We start from the raw sequence: 19,549 nt of genomic DNA on the forward strand, positions 1-19,549 counted from the left end.
GGGAAAAGGAGGTGGGTGGGGGGAAAAAAAGAAAAGGAAAAAAAAAAACCCCACAACAAAGAAAAGGATAACTAAGTAAAGATTAATTCTTAGTAATTATGTCGGTATTAAATGGATCAGCTAGAATGCTTTTAGTACACTGATGGGCCTTATTCCTCAGTGTACGATCCTAGGGAGTGTCTTTACAGAAACCGTGAGATCCTGTTCCCTGTCGCTTGATCGAGTCGCTGTGGGGAGAGCGGGAAGGGAGGGGGAAATGTGCCTGTCCATATCCAGGATGTCCCTTTTGCTCCGCGGGAGGGAGGCCGGAGTCAATAGCAAAAGGCGTTTTGCACTCGCAGCCCCGTCAAAAAAGCCACCCTCTGCCCTCACCCACCTCCGGCCGAAGTTCAGAGAGCCGAGGGCGCCCGGCTGCCTCCCGCTTCTAGATGAACTTGAAGCATTTTGTCTTGTCGTGGGGCAGGCGGGTCTTGAAGAGGACCGAGTCCACGCGGAACTGGGTGTACAGGAGAGGCATGTACCCGTACACCTTGACGAAGAAGTTGATGCATTTGTGTCGCTCGTGGAAGTGAGAGTCGTCGTGCGAAAGCGCCTGGGGGCATCCGGGGCAGCGGAAAGTCCAGCGGGAGGTCACCTGCAATGAGAGGGACAAAGACGGTCACTGCCACGCTGCCCACAACACCCTGGCCGGGGGGACACCCTGCCTGCGCCCAAGGCACTGTGTGGGGGGACTTGGCTTGACATCCTTCATGACATGCCGCAGACCGGGCAGAGATTCGGCTGTGCTCTCCCCAGCTGCCTGGTGTCCCTTGGAGGGTGTCCAGGCAAGGAAGGACATGGTCCACACCAGCTCTGTCAGAGCAGAGACTTAAAGGGGGACGCGATGATCTACTAACGCTTAGTTACTTTTATCTGGTTTGAGAAGCTGTTTCCTTTCCTTTCACTGGCTACAGATAGAATCACAGAATGGTTTGGGTGGGAAGGGACCTTCAAAGGCCATCTAGTCCACCCCCCTGCCATAAGCAGAGACATCTTCAACTAGAACAGAGCCCCGTCCAACCTGACTTTGAATGTTCCCAGGGATGGGGCATCTACCACCTCTCTGGGCAACCTGCTCCAGTGTTTCACCACCCTCAATTTCTTCCTTACATCTAGTCTGAATCTCCCCTCTTCTAGTTTAAAACCATTCCCCCTTCTCCTATCGCTACAGGCCCTACGAAAAAGTCTGTCCCCATCTTTCTGATAAGCCCCCTTTAAGTACTGAAAGGCTGCAGTAAGGTCTCCCTGGAGCCTTTTCTCCTCCAGGCTGAACAACCCCAACTCTCTCAGCCTGTCCTCGTGGCAGAGGAAAGGCAGAGGCCCCCTGATCATTTTGGTGGCCTCCTCTGGACCCGCTCCAACAGGTCCATCTCTTTCCTGCGCTGAGGACCCCCGAGCTGGACGCAGCACTGCAGGGGGGGTCTCCCCAGAGCAGAGCAGAGGGGCAGAATCCCCTCCCTCAACCTACTGGCCATAGATGCTACAGAAGAATTAGCAATTTGGGGCGCCTCTTGTTTTAGACACCCAGAGTAAGACCTTTGCAGGAGGCTCCAGTTTTCAGGAGGTGCTGAGGGGCCCCCCTGTTGATTAAAGGGCCTCCTTATCTGTCTTGAATCAGACATCCCATTGCAGTGCCCTTTCGTTTTGGTCTGATTTTCCTCTCAGCTGCACCAAACTCTACAAGCTCCATTTCATAGTAGCTCCAGATGGGAAGAACACTACACAGAAAAACCCACCCATCATATTTATGGCCAAGACCCATCTCCAAGGCAGCTGGCCTGCGACGGTGAGACATATGCAGGGCTGTAAAGAGCAGTTTGCCAGCAGCAATAAAGAGCAGAATGATCTGCATCCGAAATTCATGCTCAAAATTGTGACATTTATTTGTTATCACAGGGCAGGGAAATTTCATCTGGGCCGTAGTGTTTGGACCAACAGCCCTCCGCATGTAGATGAGCCTAAATGTCTCTGGAAAGCTACACAAAATCAGCAAAGAAACCATTCCTACTTGTGCTGTATGTTATGGAAAGAAGGAAATTTGTCTTTTCGGGATCAGCTGCTCAGAAGGACTTTTGCTGAGCCAGGAAAGCCTCCGGTCTGAGCTGCAGCGTAAGTCAAACCCCAATTCATCCGCTCGCCATGGCGGGGATTTGGCTGCTTCTAAGGGCTGTGCTGAGTTTTCACACCTTTTTTGAACACGCACTACATCTCCTCGAGGCCGGAGAGGGGACATGCTGACAGCTTCAAGAACATCACGCTTGCAGCACAGCGCTTCAGAGATGCGATGCAGCCAGATTGTGGCAAGGGCAGCGCGTGCTGCACAGCAGAGCTTCTGCGCCAGGCTGCGCTGAGAGGAAGGGAGCTGGATTTCTCCCGGAGCAGAGCTGCCTCCTAACACGCCGCTTGCCTTTCAAACACATCGACCAAACCGCTGTTCCTCCAGAAATGCAAAGCCCAGTACAAGCTTCTGCCCGGCGCTTTACCTTTATGGGAGGTTTTCTCGTCAGGTGAGAGACCAGGAAGTTCATGGCGATGTCCTCGCAGTTGATGTATTCATCCACCATGTCGCGGATGGCTTGCGGCATCACGTAGGAGTACAGGTAGGCGTAGTACTGGAAAGAATAAAAAGGCACAACATCGCTCAAGGTAGTCCCAAGCAGCAAGCGCCCACCCATCGCTGGTGTCACCTGCACCAGATCTGGAGCAGTCACGGCACCGCAGATGAGTATCAAGACCACTCGTTGGGACATGTCTGACTCAGAGCTCAAGGACGCCAGTGGAGAGACTCCATATAATGGAGCTAATCCTGCACCCAGGAGATCTGCTGTAGCCAGAGCAGCAGCAAATCTACCCCATAGCCACCACCCCTGCTGAATCCCGAGGCTCCTGTAACCTCAGAAATCAAGAAATGATGGTTTCAGCTCCCTTGGATCTTGCTGTCTTTGAGTGTGGTGTAAACTGCGCAGTTTAAGACTCTGTACACAGGACAGGGAGCAGTAGCTGGTGGATTACCTTCCCACCGCAATATGACAGCTCAGGACAGTCCCCTCAGGAAAACATCCCATCCTTTTCTCAAGGTCTGTTTGCCCACTGTTGCCTCTCCCACACAGAGAGGCACACGTCACGGAGCCACTTTCTGCACTGCTCCCTTCCAAGATAAACCAGACAGCACCCACATCTACCAGCCAGCCCGTGCCACCACGTAGCTGCAGAAACCCAGGACTTTCCTGCAAATTACCCCTTGCAACACAGAGTCTGTAAGATTAAAGATGCTTCAGTAAAGACGCAGGGCAGGCAATCCCATGGCCTGCCTCGCCCTCGCCATGACCGAGCGCATCGCTGAAATGCACTCGGCCCCGTGCTCCATCCGCCTGCTTCAGCACCGTGGTGCTTCTCACGTGGCACAAACATAGGCTGCTCCTCGAGGAGACCGTTCGCTGGGGCACAGACCAGTTGCTGGCTGTGTTTCAGTTTGGAGGAAGCGAGGGAAAAGGAGTGATGAGCTCCAAAATCTGTTCTTTAAAAAAAACTACTCCAGAAACATACATTCTTTGGTTATTCTGAGAAAGAAGGGAAAGCTCAGGGCTTTGTGGCTACAATATCTCACCTTATGGAAGAAGGCAGCACCAGTAAGCACCATAGAGAGCTCACAAGAGTAGTTGGAGTTGTAGAGCCAGGACTGATGGGGGATGTCCCACGCGTGGTAGCGTCCCGGGAAGCCAACGATGCGGTCCCTTGCCTCTCTCCAGACACTGCAAGCACAAAGCCTTCAGTGAGACGCAAACCCGGGGAGCCCGTCCGCAGATGAGCATGGCTCTGGCTGAGAACCAGTACACACAGGACGTTGCCCTCGACGCCAACGGACCGGCTCCCAAGGGGGGTTGCAAGTCATGGAGATGCCTATGCATAGAAAAGGTTGGCAACTACTCATCGAAAGAACGGCCAACATACATTGTAGTTTGGGCAAAAAGGATAAACATTGCTAAAATGTGCAATTACCTTGCTTTAAAGTCCATTTAATTTTTTTTTTAATAAAAATACAGATAATTCCAACATGCTTTGTTGGAAAAAGATGGCTTTTTACACAGGCTGCTCAGTGCAAGCTCGCCCACCTCCACAGCATCGAAGCTCCACTGTCGGTAGGAGGGACCGACTGGCCGTCACAACTGCCCGAGTGACAGGTGAACAAGGTCTCTCTCCAAGATAACTCTGCTTTCTTTCCTATTGTAGTGCAGGAAAAGGGCTGAACGCAGAAATCTTGGCTTTAACGGACATGCAGAATTTGCTGACCTTCTCTTGTTAAAGGTTAAAAGGTGTTAGATGTGAACTGAAGCATCCCTCAGCCAACTATCCCAAGCACGGGCTGTGAGCACAGACCAACGCTGCTTGGTACAAAGCTGAGCTTCTCACCATGGTCCTCCCCTAGAGGCACGTTCGAGTTGCTTATTCACAGGGAAAGTGCACCTAACTCATAAATAAAGGATTTTCTAACTCATAAGGGCTGTTCTGTATGTTTGAAAGAAAACTAACAAAAAAGCCCAATGACCCAAAATTAGTTTCTGAATTACATAGAGAATGGAAAACTTAAGACCTCGGATGGAAAGGCAAAGAAAGAGGCAGGCAGCGAGATGGGGAACTCTTCCATTTGCCACCAGCTTCCCGCAGCCCATGCAAGGGCATCACTGCACGACATACGCCAGTGCTGCTTCTCTCTTATTTCCCCTCTATGGCAAGTCCAGAGCAGCCAAAGGGGAGGAACCCAGTGTCTCCTGGCCTCTTCCCCCAAATTCCTGGGACTTTCCGACTCCCAGAAGCTCAGTTTCCTCCTCTGTAAAGTCGAGATAACATCAAGCTCCTTTTAGGAAAGCTGCTGAGATGCTGAAGACCCTGGTGTCTCCAGACGGAAGATCTGGAGTGCCAAACTGCCAGCTTCCCATCCCAAATCAGCACCCAGCGGCTTCCCGGGCTCTGGCCATACGGGAAAAACCTCTGGGGCCATAAGCGCATCTTTCACCCTAACACATGCTCGCAGTCGAGCCGTAGGGAGTTAAATCCTGAGGTTCGCATGTGAGAGCGTGGGCTTGCTTAATATTCTGCTCTCATCTGAATCTCCCTCTCCTCGAGAGAAATCTCACAGGATAGCTGCAACGCTGGCAGGAATAATTAAGAAAAAAGTCAGTGCCTAATGCGTAACCTGGGAAATAAATCCAGCTTCCACTGGCAGGGGTGCCGGCTTCCTTCGGATCACCCGATCCCATCTCCCCAGTGGTTAGTGTCCAAGCTGCATCTCCCAACCCAGTGACACCAGACTACAAGAAATAAGTCCCAGGCGGGCGCCTGTTGGACACGAAGGGTTTTCCCTTCTTCACAGGCACAAAATAGGGCAGAAAGTAGCCTTTTTGGTTTTTTAACTCGTGTGGATGCAAGTTCCTCCCACAACCCCCATTTCCGCGGAGAGCTACAGAAGTGATGGCTGCAGGGCAATCGCAGGCTGCTGACGAGACCGAGTTTCCGAGAGCCTTGAGCTTTCATTACACTTAGTGACACAGCCAGGAGCAAAGATGCATTTATTGCTATATCCTCTACTTAAACTAATGAAACTCCAATATAGTCTGGTAATGAAAACCAAGTAATTAACAGCGCCAACAGCTTCCCTGGCACCATCCTCCCAGCAAGCACTTGTTTGCTACGGTTTCTGTCAATCCAGTGTGATTGTTTTGAAAAGCTGGAGTCGAAACTACTCATTCCCTTTCACTTCTCCCACGTCTCGCTTTCCTATGAACATGACACTTTTTCCTTCCCAGCTCAGCCTCAAAAAATAAGGATTTCTCCAGAGAATCGTTTTGGGTGTGCTCCTCAGAAAGGTTTGCTTCAGGCGCCCACCTCCAGCTCGCTCCTGAGCAGCAAACGGAGCAAGAAGAGGTTTTTGGTCCCAAGAATTACAGCCCGAAGCAAAGTTTCAACAAAATACAGTTGTTACGAACAGAGGTTCACTCAGTCACCGAGACACTGCCTCTTCCCTGGCTGAACGCATTAACGTTTTGTGGGAACAAGGTGTTTGTAAGCAGGGATATGAGTGAGAATAATACACGGCACTTAAAATTTTCATTTGATGCTCTCCAGGGCTAATGGGTAAAGTCTCAGCCAGGTGCTGTGGATAAGCAAAGGAAAATGGAGACCAAAGAGGGGGAGAAAACAGCCAAGTTCAGATAGAGTCTGAAACGGGGCATGGAAGGGAAGCCAGGAGTCCTGACGCCTACTCCCCTGCTTTAATCACTTTAACACCTCATTTCTCATCTCTCGGAGAGAGCTTTTTGGGTTTCCAGGCATTTTGTGCCTTTTAATCTTCCTCACAAACATGAGCCAACATGTTTCGGTGAGAGAGGAGAGCTGGTCCCCGTCTCCCGCCCCCCCAGCCAGCTGCCGGGTGCTCTCGGATTAGCAATCGCAGCCCCCGCTCCTGGCCCGGCGGGCTGACGAGCCGCAGCCAAACGAGCTCCAGCGCTCTCTCCTCATGCCATCCTCATTCCCTGGTGCCTCTCTGGCAGCCGGCGAGGTTTAGCTGTACGAGCTGCAGGAGCAGCCTGTAGAAACCTCCCACGGCAGGAGCCCACGTAACTGCTTTTTCCCTTGGCCCTGAAATCAGGAAGCTTTTTGCCAGGGCAAAATCAAGGGAAAATGTAGATGCTGGAGCAGAAAGGGGGTGGGAATGAGAGCAACCAGCACCAGCCTTTTCTGTGCAACATCTGTCTTTTCCATGTTCTGCAGAAAAAAAATGCCAAAATAGCTGTCACATCCCAACGTCACACCGAGCAAAGAGGACGGCAGCCCACCGCGAGCACGCGAGCATCACGTCCTGCAGCCACTGCGAACATCCTGGCCTTGCCAATGGCACATGAAGGATGGAGTGCAACAGCCTCTCGGATTTGTTTTCCTGTTTCCTTCTACCCTAGGAAGCCATGCACCCCCAAAACCATTAAGGGAACATTATCAGCACAGCAAAAGCCGAAGAGTTGAGGTTAGGAAGCGTGAGAATCAGGGTTGCCTGGACAACCTGAAATCAGCCCATCCGCCTGCACTCATTAAACAGTTCGTTACCGCGTATTACTCCTCCAAGAAATTGAGTTGGAAAGCCCTGGGAAGGGATGTGCTAGTCCAAATTCTGGCCCCAGCTTTAGCCACGAGACCACGCTGCACCTGAGCAGACCCTGGATGCGAAAAACATCAGTTTGGGTCCAAAGGCTACGCGTGCAGAGGCTACTCACCGGAACCCAAACATTATCTCGTCATGGCGCAGGTGAGCATCGTCGTCGATGGACAGGATGGCCTCCGTCTCGATCTCATCCCATGGCAGGAACCGGTTGTTCAGGCTGTTCTTCTCTGTGCGGACAACCTAAGAGATGAACACACAGTAGTTACGGTGACTGTACATGCACAGAGAAGAGATTTAGGGGCTGGGGCTGCACACTCCAGCTGCGGTGGTCCAGCGTTTCGGCACTGCTTCGTAGCCCCTGCGATGGGGAAACGCTTTCCAAGCAAAAAGCATCAGCTCACTCCAGCGCCAGCTCCAGCTTCCAGCCCTTTTACCTGCAGCCTCCTGCCTTGCAGGACTGCCAAAACCAAACCGAAGCCCCACGATGCCAGGTACCAGCTGCGCTGCGGTCGCCTGCCCTCTCGCGCACAGGAGGGCAGCTCTGCGATAATGAAGAGAGGGAAACGCGGCAGCCACGGCCGGTCTCCCCCACAGCCGCTGAAGAAGTGGCCCTTGCAGCATTTCTCCAGCGCTGATCTGAACTGAATTGTTTCTGCAACTATCCACGCTTTCTGCCTTGGACACAACTTGTTTGCAACGCCTTCCTCTCTCAAAACTCTTCCAACCCCCCGCACTGTGCAATTTCCCTTATCCCCAGCCATACACGCGTAAAATCAGACTGAATTTCTCCCTCTTCTTGACTGCCCCTTCCTCTCCCTTGCTTTTACACTTTTCGCCTGCCCTGGTTGATCTGTAGTCACTCAGTTCATCCCCAGCTTCCCGTGCCATTCAATCCCCCCAGTCGTTTCTCTGGCTCTCCTCTGAACAATCTCTCTAGATTTAAAAATAAAGTCCAGCCTGGTGAAAAGAATAAGGCGTCACGGCAATAGAACTCCATTAAATAAGATTACATTTGATCACATAAAAAAAGCCCACACTGAAACCATTAACAGTGGAAAATATTTGTATCGGGGATCTGCCTGACAGCTGGTACGATTAAATTCCCGTGTAAAGCCAGTGTTAGTGCTTTCATCTGTCAATAGCTGCTGGGGGAGGGGGAATGGAACATTCGACAAGAACGCATTAAAATATTTCACTGAAGATCCATCAAAAGCACGAACAATTTATTGCAGGGAGGTGAATGAATTATGCAGCTCTAAGCCACGGTGGAGCAGGGCCAGAGCCGAGCCGGCAGCACTCCCACCCCAGGAGGGCTGCGATGCAATTAGTGCCCGTAGGAGAAGGCAAAAGCAAAGACAGACAACGCCGGCACAGGAATTTCTTCCCCCTCTCCCTCCCAAGGTGGAGAAGCGTGACAAAAACCAGCACGGCATTTGTATTTACTTTCAGAGTTAGCGTGAGCCAGCAGATGCTCCCAGGGATATCTTCTCTATCTGGGAACTGCTGGAAAAGAGAGGTTGCAGGAATCACGGTGGGAATGAGCGATGAGGAGGGAAGCGGGAGAGGAGGCAACTCCACACATTGATTTGGGGGAGGCAGCTGGTAAGTCAGGAATCAAAAAACCAGGAGGTTTGGAACATTACGGCCCTAAGGCACTGGCCCGGGAGGCCAAGGAAGACCTGGACACAAGGAGGCCAGCGCAGGCTTCGAGCATCACCAAACCCAACATGCTGTGGGCATCCTCAGGCTGTGTCAACCAGGAAAGGAGAGGAGCCAAGAGTGGTCCCCAAACTGGTGACAAGGAGAATTTAGAACTTCTACATCACCACAGCTGTATCTGTAAATGGCTTTAGCAAACCCAAGTGCTCTTGCAGCTGCACCAAGACGATCAGGTCTGCTGGCTCAGAAAGAGGGAATACGGCTCTAGATGGGGCAGCTGAGCCCTGCTCAGAGTTGCTTTTTGGACTGGAAGAGCACTTTGGTAAACCGATACTATGACAAGACCAAGAAAATCGCACAGGGCAGCAAACCAGACCTTGATGGGGGCCGCTGAACGCCTCCAGTGGGACACGGGCATTTCACCTTTTTAATTAAGAGCCATTAGCCCCCATTTCCATCCCTTTTCTAATTAATCACCCAGTGCATCGTGGCATTTACAGGATCCATTTTTATTATGTGAGTGGTTAAATGCCTTAGGAAATTTTCTGCCTCCCACACGTGGCTGGCTCTTTTCCCGGTCAGCACGTGGGCAGCCCACCCTGCACACCAGCTCTCAACTGCTTCATCAAGACTTCAGGATCAGCAGCAATCACAAAAACCACCTGAGAGGAGCTTTCATGGTTTCTGACACAGGCAAGGGCCCCTCCAGTAAATTCCAGCCTGGACCAGTTGGGAACCAGTCATCACTCTCTCCAGCTCAACAACGATATAAGATGGGTTTCTGAAAGCAGCACCGTTTCTCCTGATGAAGTCTCGTGACCACCAACGTTTTCCTCCCATTGCTGATCCCGCCTTCTAGGAAGTTTGCAAAGTTATTAAACCCAGCACCGAAACATCATTTAGCCTTCTGCTAAGGAGCACGTGCCACGCCGCGTCTCTTCTGTTACGATGGTATTTCCTCAGAAAGCCTGATCTCCGTGAAGTCTGTGGGTGTCTTACCCATTAGAATTAGCAGAAGTTGGACTGAGTCCACCGTAAATTGATACCATGCTTTCCAGGCAAGATCCTGCCTTGCCAGTTGAAGATGTATGAATGGATAAAGAACAAAAGAAGAGTGAGAACCACCAGGCTGAGCAGCAGAAACCCCTCTCTGCCTCACTGATGTGCTGGGAAGTGGATACCGCTTTGCATCTGAAGATACAGATCTGAAGATACCTATATGAAGACTCCTACTCACCATGGGTCTTCATCTCAGCTTCTCAAGAAAGATTCGGGTACAGGGCCTACAAACATCAACTCATTTCTGCTCCCCAAAGCTGAAAACGGCAGCACGGAGGTTTTGCCCAGAGCACTGTCCTGCATTTCATGGTCAAGCCACTTTGAAAGCTCTTCCACTGCCGGAGCGAGCCTCCGCGCCAACTGTACATTTTTGTGTCACCCATTTCCAACGTGCAAAAGATTAAAGAGAATCCAGGGCCAGATCTGAGCTTTAGCTACTATTCAAAATCAAGAGAGAGGTAAAGTTGTGATGTTTAGCTCAGCAGTCCAATGACCCAACAAAGTCGGGGCTGTTTTTCACCTGAGCTTTGGAGTCAGGTCCACCGTCTTGCGTTGTAAAGATCTGGACAGGAAGCAAAACTTGGCACAAGTTCAGCAACGGGCACATTTCAGGTTACTCCATCAAGTCTGAAGCTTTGCAGGTCTGGAAGTGTCAGTGTTCAGCTTTTGCATTTCATGGAAAATAGGTGTACTCCTGCCTTTCATCTGGGAGTATTTAAGATTTAAGCAGCCTGTAAATGGACAGATCCCAAGGAAAAACCCAGCAAATTTATTGATTGATGTGTTTTCCCGTAACTTGCTGAACAATAACATGATGCAACTACCATCAATAGAGAAAGTGAAGCGGATCCTACCTCAAACGTCTGAAACTGGGGACTCCAGAGGATAGAGAGATCAGTGCACTGGCATTAAACTCTTCCTTAAAGAGAAGGATGCTACAGAGGAGCCGATGCCTCCAAGCCTTGATAAGCACATTCAATTCATCAATTAGCTCCAGCAAACGTTAGAAGCAACTTAAAGCTATGCCTTTGATGCCTTGTTTTCAAAGAAACTATCCCGATTTACAGCACTTTCAGGATGCAGCTAACTGTCATCAGACAACTATTCAGTGGCTTTTGTAAATCCCTGCACCTTCCCCTGGGTGACTACACCAGGGAAGCGCTCAGGGACCTGCAGGCAGCGATCCGAGATGGGAACAACGGGGCCGAGATTCAAAACCTTCCTCCTGTCTCTCTATCCCCACAAGACGGTTCAAGCGCGGTGCCTCCCCAGGCAAGACCAGGTTTTGATCTTGACCGCATACACTGCATCCCGAGCTGTGGAAATGAGGGCATTGCGTTATTAGACAGAAAATATAACTCTTGAGAAAGATAAAAGCGAACTTTTGGGAAACTCTTCTGCTTTAATGCAAGCAACTAATCTTGTAAAAACAGGTTAGAGGGAATGGGAAGAGTATTTGATTCAGGAACTTAAAACATTTCTAACACTTCTATCTCTTCTAAAGGTTTTACATTTCAATGGGCTTCCAAAACCACCAGATTTCTTAGGCATGAAATGGGCACAAATATACTCAAAAGCTCATTAGGCTAGGTGAAAAAAGAAGGGTTATTATACCAGCAAAATACAAAAAAAGTCCAATCCTCTCCCTCAAATGGCATTAAGTGAGATTTAGCAATTTTTCATTACTTCATCACACACTTAAAATACAGCTGAATGACACCTTATTGTGCCATGTCCTCGGCCGCAGGTATCTCAAAGCATTAATCTCCCTCCACCATGTGTGGGGCTGGGAGGAGAAGGCCAGCAGACACTATGGTGACCACACATCTATACGTACAGACAAGAGGCATGTTATGTTGCCAAATTCCGGGATTTACAGGCCAGAGGAGGTCATCTTGATAATCTTGTGCGACCTCCTTACACGGTGGACCAGGAGAGTTGATGCAGTCACCCTTCTTCTGGAAGACTCTCATCACACGGCACCGTAAAACAACTGTGAAATGACAACTCAGACCAAATTACAAAGCCATGAGTTCAAACTTCATGGCACCAGTTGAACTCTAAATGCTTTCTAGAGAACCAGTGGCGGATGGCTGGTGGGGTTGACAGCAGTAAGTTAAGCCAAAAAGGACTTTCAAGTCACCTACATTAACCTTCTGCATGATCCAGGTCAAAGGGACCTTGTCTCAGACCTGAAATGTCACCGGTAGAAGTACCTCTGCCGGAAAGGCATCCTGTCTCCATTTGAAGACAAAGAGTGGGGGAATTCACCCTTCCTCTGAGATGTTCACTCTCAAACGTTAACAACTTGCTCCTCGTGAATTATCTGCCTTCAGCTCCTGGCCGCTGCTCCTTGGTGGACCTCATCCGTCCCAGGAAAGTAACCAAACCCTCTCTCTGTTCTTTTACAAACAGAATGAGGTCTCAGTCTTTCACCCAGGGCTGTTTCTCCTGCCCTTCCATCATTTTAATGACGGATTTCGCCACAATCTTGTTTCTCAATGGTCTCGAGCCAAGAACTCTGTCAAAACCCAACAAAAGATGTTCCCTCAGCAAAGCTGAAACGCTGCGCTCCGGCAAAACAGACAGTCAGCAGTTACCCTTACCCAAAGAGATTAAAATAATGAGGAAGACACGAAATGAGCCACTGAGCTACAAGAAAGACACAAATGCATTTACCAAAGAGCAACTTTCCCTTACAGCAAACGTTAAAGCTCCAAACACATCAGTGGTAGGACCTGCATACAAACCCCAGCCCCTCCAGACTCAACACTATCCCAGACTGTGTATTTCTGGATGTCTTATTTTGGTTATCTTGGGCTTTTCCTTGGGAAAAATTTTTTTTTAAAACACGTTGCCATCAGCTAATAGCCCCCAGCTCAAAATCATGAACCTCCTAAACAGTTTGCAAACTTTTGAGATAAACTGCAACACCCAAAATGCTTCCAAGCACCCGACACACCACATCATTAGAAGTTTCTGCTCCTTTCAGCAAATCAATTCAAGGTGATTCAGTTCCACAACGTAGGGGGTTTTTTGACTTAAGGAGCACAAAACCCCACAACTCTGTGCAAACCCATTTGCTCCTGGTGTTGTTCATAGCTACGTTGGCCAAATGGATCTTAAAAATGTTAGACAGAATGAAAACAGAACATAAATCCAGAGTCTGCCCAGCAATAAAGCCCCTAACCAACACTTTATAGTATGTTTTTATACATAAATACAAAAATGCAGTAAAATCAATATCTTCCAGCAGTCTCCTTGCTAGTGAGGCTTTACGCTTAAGCTTTAAATTAAGTGTCACGTATAATTTGATGGTGAAAACATGAAGAATGTCTATGCCCTTGGAGAAGTTTTGACAGTTCAACTTAGTGAACTGGATTGATTTCTGGGCAAAGAGCAAACTCTGCAAGAAACCAGGAACCTCATTGCTCACGTCAGGTCTTCATCAGAAAAAACCCAGAAGGATACCCTTAGGAGGGCTGGATAATTTGGGGAGACAAAGAACAGGCTCTCGGGAAGAGGATCTGTTTCCATCGTTCCCAAATACATGCCAATTCAACCCAAATGGGCTAGGGAAAAATAGCACCATAGGCAGAGTGGGGATGCGGACACCACGAGCTCCCTTTCACCATGCAGTGGAGAATTACTGCACTGAAGACGCGGGAGCCAAATTCATCCGCCTCTTCCGCCTGAAGAGTCGACCTCGACCTACACTTCGAAGGAAAAAGCAGAGATCTCCTGCCAGCCAGGATGCAGATTTACAATACTGCCAATCCCTTTCCTTGGCACTGACTCTGAGCATTTATTAATAAGATTCAGTGAAGCAAGTCTCCTGCTTTGCAGGGCAGCGCCCTAGCCAGAGGCTCCAGGGTTCTGCCCTTTTGCTTGCTGCCATCCCAAGGACTGATCTGCTGGACCGGAGCAAAGCCCTCTGCAAAACGCAGCTTAGCCTGGTGGGGACAGCACTGACCTCAGGGGTGGGATCTTCCCAGGACCTCATATGGGGCAAAGCTCCCAACAAGGACCCTGCTGTTCTGCTCTGCATGGAGGAGCAGGTAGGAGTTCAGAGCCTCTCCATGAAGAAAAGGGCTAACGCATCTCTCAAATCATGGGTGACCCGTCTGACCACTTGGACTTGGCTCCAGAGGTGCCACTGTCATCATCCCCATCCATTGAGGAAGGCAAGATTTGCACATTTGGGAGCTGATGATCTTCATCCCACCCATATCCACATCCTTGTTTCAAGTCGAGCAGGCTGCTTCCCACCCACCTTGATGACGGCTTTTTCTTTCTGCAGGAAGCACACGGGAAGCCAAGACTTCTGCAGCAGCTATCCCATGCGTCTGCAGGCTCGCAGCACAGGCGGCTGCTCCCGTTGGCTAACGTAGTAAGGAATGCTAGGCTTAATAGAAGTTAGGAAGGGCTCTGTTAGCAGACTTTGGGAGATGGCAAACTCCAGCAGAGGGGAACAACAAGCAGGTACCAAGTATCCCTGAAACTATTCTGTAATCAGACATCTATTTTCAACTCCTAGTTTGGACAAATTCAGGCATCCTCTGATTAAGATTAAGAAAGTTGTCCAGATCAGCCCTTAAGACCCGCAGACTATCAGCATACAAGTGGTGAGTCAGAAGATTATTTACAAGACTCCTTAGAAGGAGTTATGTGTGTGTGCAGATTCACGTACGCATAAGCAGGATAAATCACATCTTTTTTTACCACAGCTGACTCCATGCCCTGCTCCCTCTGCAACCGAGGTGTTAGATCAGATTGGCACTTGCTTCCTGCAAATGAAACCAGAGATGCGGATGACGAAGATGACACGTCTGCCTGGTCCCACAAAACAGCAGCATCCTTGAAGTTGTGTATTTTTTTGGGAGGGCAGCTGTCAGAACAGGTTTGCACTGACCAGCTGGAAATCAAGCAACAAGTTTGGGATGTCAGATGGGGCTACATAAACATCCCCGGCTACGGCAGGGATTTTGGCATCGGGAGAGGCTCCATATGGAAACTACACACCTGAGGTTCTCTCTCTTAAAGATGACTTTGATCCTGATTTCTCTTGTGCTCCGTGTTATCTTCCCCCCATTTAACATGTCAAGGAGCTGAAAAGAGACGAGAGGCCAGTCCCAAGGTAGGCACCGCATGTGCACGTTGGCTGCAGGACGAGAAGCCAAGCTCTCTGCCAAAGCAGCTGCCAAGAAGAAGCCAAAAGAGCTGCTGCCATTGCTACAGATGCCACCAAAAACCTCTGCAGGCCTCTACCCATTCCCAGCTCGATGATGTTCGTGTGAATCACACTGCTCTGACCAAGACTACAGTCTTTTTTCCTCGATTTTCTCAGTGTTTTATCACTACCTGCTCTTGGGCAAGCTGAGACACTCCACAAAAGCTGGCAAGATCACCGTGGCTCTCAGCCCAGACCTCAAATCTATTTGACTGCCCTTCCCAAGGACAACTACGGCAGTGCTTATTGAAGACTATCAATTGCCTCCTGGAAGTGCAGCATCAAACTCAGTGGCCCTGAGGCCCTGCCCTGCCCATGCAGAACTGTTTCCTCCTGCCAATCTCAACTCCTACCATGAGAAAACCCTCCCCATTTGCAGAGGACAGAAATTCATCCAATTCCTACTGGCCGGATTCCTGCTTTCCAAAGCCAAAACCACACGGAAAAGCACAGATCCAAGCCTTGAGCTCAGCCAGCAATTCTTCATTTAATGAGAAATAAAAAAATCCGGCCTAACCCGATACAACATGATGCTCCTCCCGGCACGCTGCCAGGCTGCCGGGGCTGCGCGGGCAGGCAGCAGGCAGAAGATGGGATGCTAGCATGGTCTTCCCACCACAACCAAGCCCCCAGGATGATGCCTTTCCTCCCCAATATCACACTTTCATTCCCAGACCGGACCTGAAAACTTGAGGAAATGAGTCCAGCACGACATGGGACTAACAGGGCATTTCTGGCAGTTCCTGATGAGCTGCAAACCCAGGGGAAATTGCAGCCCTGCACTTTTGAACACGCGGAAACACAGTGTTAAAGCTCCTTTCAGAAACGCCGCCAGCACTGGCAGATCTTAGCAGACTGGCATTTTGTAAAGAAAGGGATGTTCATTTGAACGTGAGAGTTTATGACAATTGATGTTTAAAAAACTTGGGATGCAAAGGCAAAATCACAGATGCAGAAAGCAGCTCTTTAAGGTGTTCGTTAAGACAACGATTTTCTGCTGTTATCCTAGGGTTAACACATTTAAATCCAGAAGATACTGATAAATGGGCACGGATGTGACCACAGCTCCTAAACGAGCCCCGTTACCCTGGCCAAAGCCATCCTGGAGAGACATCCAGGCTGCTCGGATCCACCCGCGTACGAGGTGCAGCCCTATGGGGATGCGCTCCTCTCCTGAATGGTCTCTCCCCACAAAACAGCCTTGTCGTGCCCCGCTCCAGCTGGTCTCCCAGCCCCGCTCCAGCTAGTCTGGATGAGGTCCAGGCCACGCGGCGTTTGGCTCCGGTTGGTGCTGCACCAGCATCTGCTGCGGCCGGGCAAGGGGGAGAGCAGGCAGGAGAAAGGAGACGGTACTTCTCCCTCCACCTCGTTCCCAGACCTCTTCCACATCAGTTCTCACCTACCCAGGACATATTCTCTGGCATCTGCTCTCTTGCTTGATTTGATGGCACTTGCACCAAAAATATCCGTCATTTATTTGAACGTCCACCTGAAAACGGCTCCTCAGAAATGCTCTTAGTGGGATGTTTCTTCAGTCATCTATTGCCCGATGAGACGTCCCTGGTTTTTTACAGTGGCTTCCCCTGGCAATTCTTCACCCTCTTGTTTTCCCTTTAATCTTTGCTTGTAAAGATGGATCGGAAAGTTGCCATTACCCCCTTTCTGAAGTACTAATTATTCTGCTGCTCCTTCCCCAGCGCTTCCTCTTCACCTTGAAACAGGTACAGCCCCCTCCTTTATGCCCTGAACCAGCCTAGCTAGACTCCAGACTTCTGCTTTGCTACATCCAATTTAAGGCATTTTCAAAATTCGAATGAAAAGGATTTATAGACAATTTTAAGACTCATCTCCAGAGGCATGAAAAGAGTTTCACTGGAAGGGTATTTAGCTACAAAGCTATCCAAAGGCAGCGTATGCTGCATATAAATTGGCAAAACAGATGCATTTTTAAAATATGCATAATTAAATAATGCAAAATAAAACCAAGCATAAATTATCCCCCACTGAGAACAAAACCACACAGGAAGATACTAGTGGAAATCCTTTTTTTAAAATGATACTGTGTCCGTGCACATAATATGTACAACCACTTGGGCTCTCTTTAAACTACTCGACTGCTATCCGTGGGTCGCTCGTCTCTGAGATGAGAAAACAGCTTGCGATACAAATAAAACTGATTAATTATTCATTTTCATACGGTTGCAGCTGTTGCATCTTTCTAGAGAAACTAAAGGAGAAGAATGCTTATTTTAACATTAAAGGGATCTAGATACTCACTTACTTTTATTCTCTCTGTGTGTTGCTGTTAGTGGCCATGCAATTAAAGATGCACGTTGAGTTGGTTGTCTGATTAGATTTATTTTACAATTTATTTGTAATTATTTGGCTCCAAAGAACGTCCCTGGGATAACATGCTGTCACTTGCAGTTGAGGCTTTCAAATACCTCATCTCCATTGCTTCGTCTCACTCCTTTCTCAACTTTCTGAAACTCCGCTCTGTGCTTTACATGAAAGCTCGCCGGGAAAAACTGCTGAGCGCAAGGGGACAGAAAAGCTCACGACCCAACTTCCATTAGTACATCTGGGATCACGAGCCAGATTTACAAGTTGTTGTTTGCTGTGAAATCAGAGAAAGCCATTTGAGGAGGGAAGATCTCACCCTCAGGGTTTTGAATCTGATAACCCCAATTTTCGGTTTGGTCGGGGGTTTTTTTGCAATTAAATCGGCAATATCCAAAGGCGTGATGTTCCGACAGATGAATGAATTGGTGGTTCTTTATCGATGCTCTTTCAAGCTGCAGCTAGACGAACGTCACAAACCTGCTTTCACCTGGCAAATTCTGTCTTGGTATTCAAGACCTGAAAATTCAGATGAAATTATTCCCAGCCTAGAAGCAATCCCAGAGCTTAGAGCCGAAATACGCTGGGGAGACGATGGACGGCAGCAGGAGTGTCTGTAGCAAGAGCACGCAGAGATTCAATGCAAGCAGGGGCATACATACGCAATTATTTGTCTTACAAAGTAAGGCAAATAAACTAGAAACATCTATACACTATACCATCTGTCTGCAAGGTTTCTGCTGCAATTTAAAAGTGGCGGTGTTGAACTGGCCTGCAGTATGGCCCTTGCCAGACGCTGATTCTGCTGCGAGGTTTTGCACTTGTCCTGCTGTCCACGGCTCCTGTAGGGACCCTTTGCAAGAGGCCATGTGGGGCATCGCATCCAGCTTTCTGCAGGGAGGACAATGATCCTGCCACCAAGACTTCTCTAATGACAGCACCAAAACGCTCATCCTAACAACAAAAATATGTTCTCAACAAACTCTGTTTTCTCAGCCTTCATTTTACCCTTTCCATCTTCAAGCTCTTGCTTCTGGTAGTCCATCTCAACTCTGAACATCATGCTATGTGCCTCTTCTTCCTCTCCAAATACCCCTCAGCTGCTCTAGTGGCAATTTTAATAGCAAAAAGGTTGCTGGATAAAACAGCTTGCTCTTCTAAAGCTCTGGGTAATAATATAATGCACTGTTGAAACTACTGGCATGCTTGAAGCTGATGAGGCTGCATTTTAACGAACTGGTGCAGTCTATTCTTTCCTAATCTCGCAGGGCAGCTGTTACGTTGACAAATGTTTGGTGTTAATAATAAACTGTTAGAGGATTTTCAAAGGTCAGTCCTATATAATAGGAATATTGCCCTTTCAGATTCTAAGTCATGAAAACTGACAAATTTCACCCAATGCCTGATAGCGCAGCATCAATTAAGTGGTGAACAACAGGGTTGGATACATAAGGCTGAGACCCAGGAGCTCAGGGCTGGAGAAGCACAGCTCTGCATCATTTAATACAGGAAAAAAATAGCAGGCTTATGTCAGCCTCCCCGTTTCGCGCCCCCGATAAATTTTATTTGTACTATAAAATTCAATTCAGGGGAATCTTTTTCCCACTATGACCTCCTCAGCTCTACAGCATCCCTTCTCCGGCTCCATATCTCCATCCAGCCCGGGTGCCTGAGCTCTCCCCACACAAGATCCAGCAGCGTGCTCAGGGAGAGACGAGACCTGATGAAATGGGGACACCCGCCTTGCATTTTCTGTACCAAAGGCATTTTGCTAATATTAGGTAAAACACAGAGATGCCATTTCTAACCAGCCTTCGCTGTTGAAAAAGAGAACACACAAAGAGACAGAAAGAGGGCAGGAACATCTTTTAACTCTTTTCACAAGGTGGAGTATTAGTGCCTGGAGCTCAGGGATGGGGGATTCAAACTGCTTGTGGGTAGCAAAAACTTTCCAGAGCTAGACTGGTAAATACCAGCAGCTCAGGAATAGGTGTGCGTACTGCGAGTGAGCCTGGGAACAGATACCACCTTTCTGCTTCAGTTTTAAGCCAACTTTGACTCCTGGGATT

General features: G+C 48.9%; 1 protein-coding gene across 1 annotated transcript in view; it reads right to left on the bottom strand.

Moving 5' to 3' along the window:
- Positions 1-424: 424 nt before the first annotated feature.
- The window catches only part of EXTL3 (exostosin-like glycosyltransferase 3), a 33,865-nt gene continuing 14,740 nt past the window's right edge, over positions 425-19,549 (bottom strand). The window contains exons 2-5 of the mRNA XM_009583566.1: positions 7,305-7,432; positions 3,647-3,791; positions 2,523-2,651; positions 425-634 (exon numbers count right to left, since the gene is read on the bottom strand). Of these exons, the coding sequence (XP_009581861.1) occupies positions 425-634; positions 2,523-2,651; positions 3,647-3,791; positions 7,305-7,432 (612 nt within the window). The remainder of the gene's footprint in view (positions 635-2,522; positions 2,652-3,646; positions 3,792-7,304; positions 7,433-19,549) is intronic.

Source organism: Fulmarus glacialis, unplaced genomic scaffold, assembly GCF_000690835.1.
Source record: "Fulmarus glacialis isolate BGI_N327 unplaced genomic scaffold, ASM69083v1 scaffold888, whole genome shotgun sequence".
NCBI lineage: Eukaryota > Metazoa > Chordata > Aves > Procellariiformes > Procellariidae > Fulmarus > Fulmarus glacialis.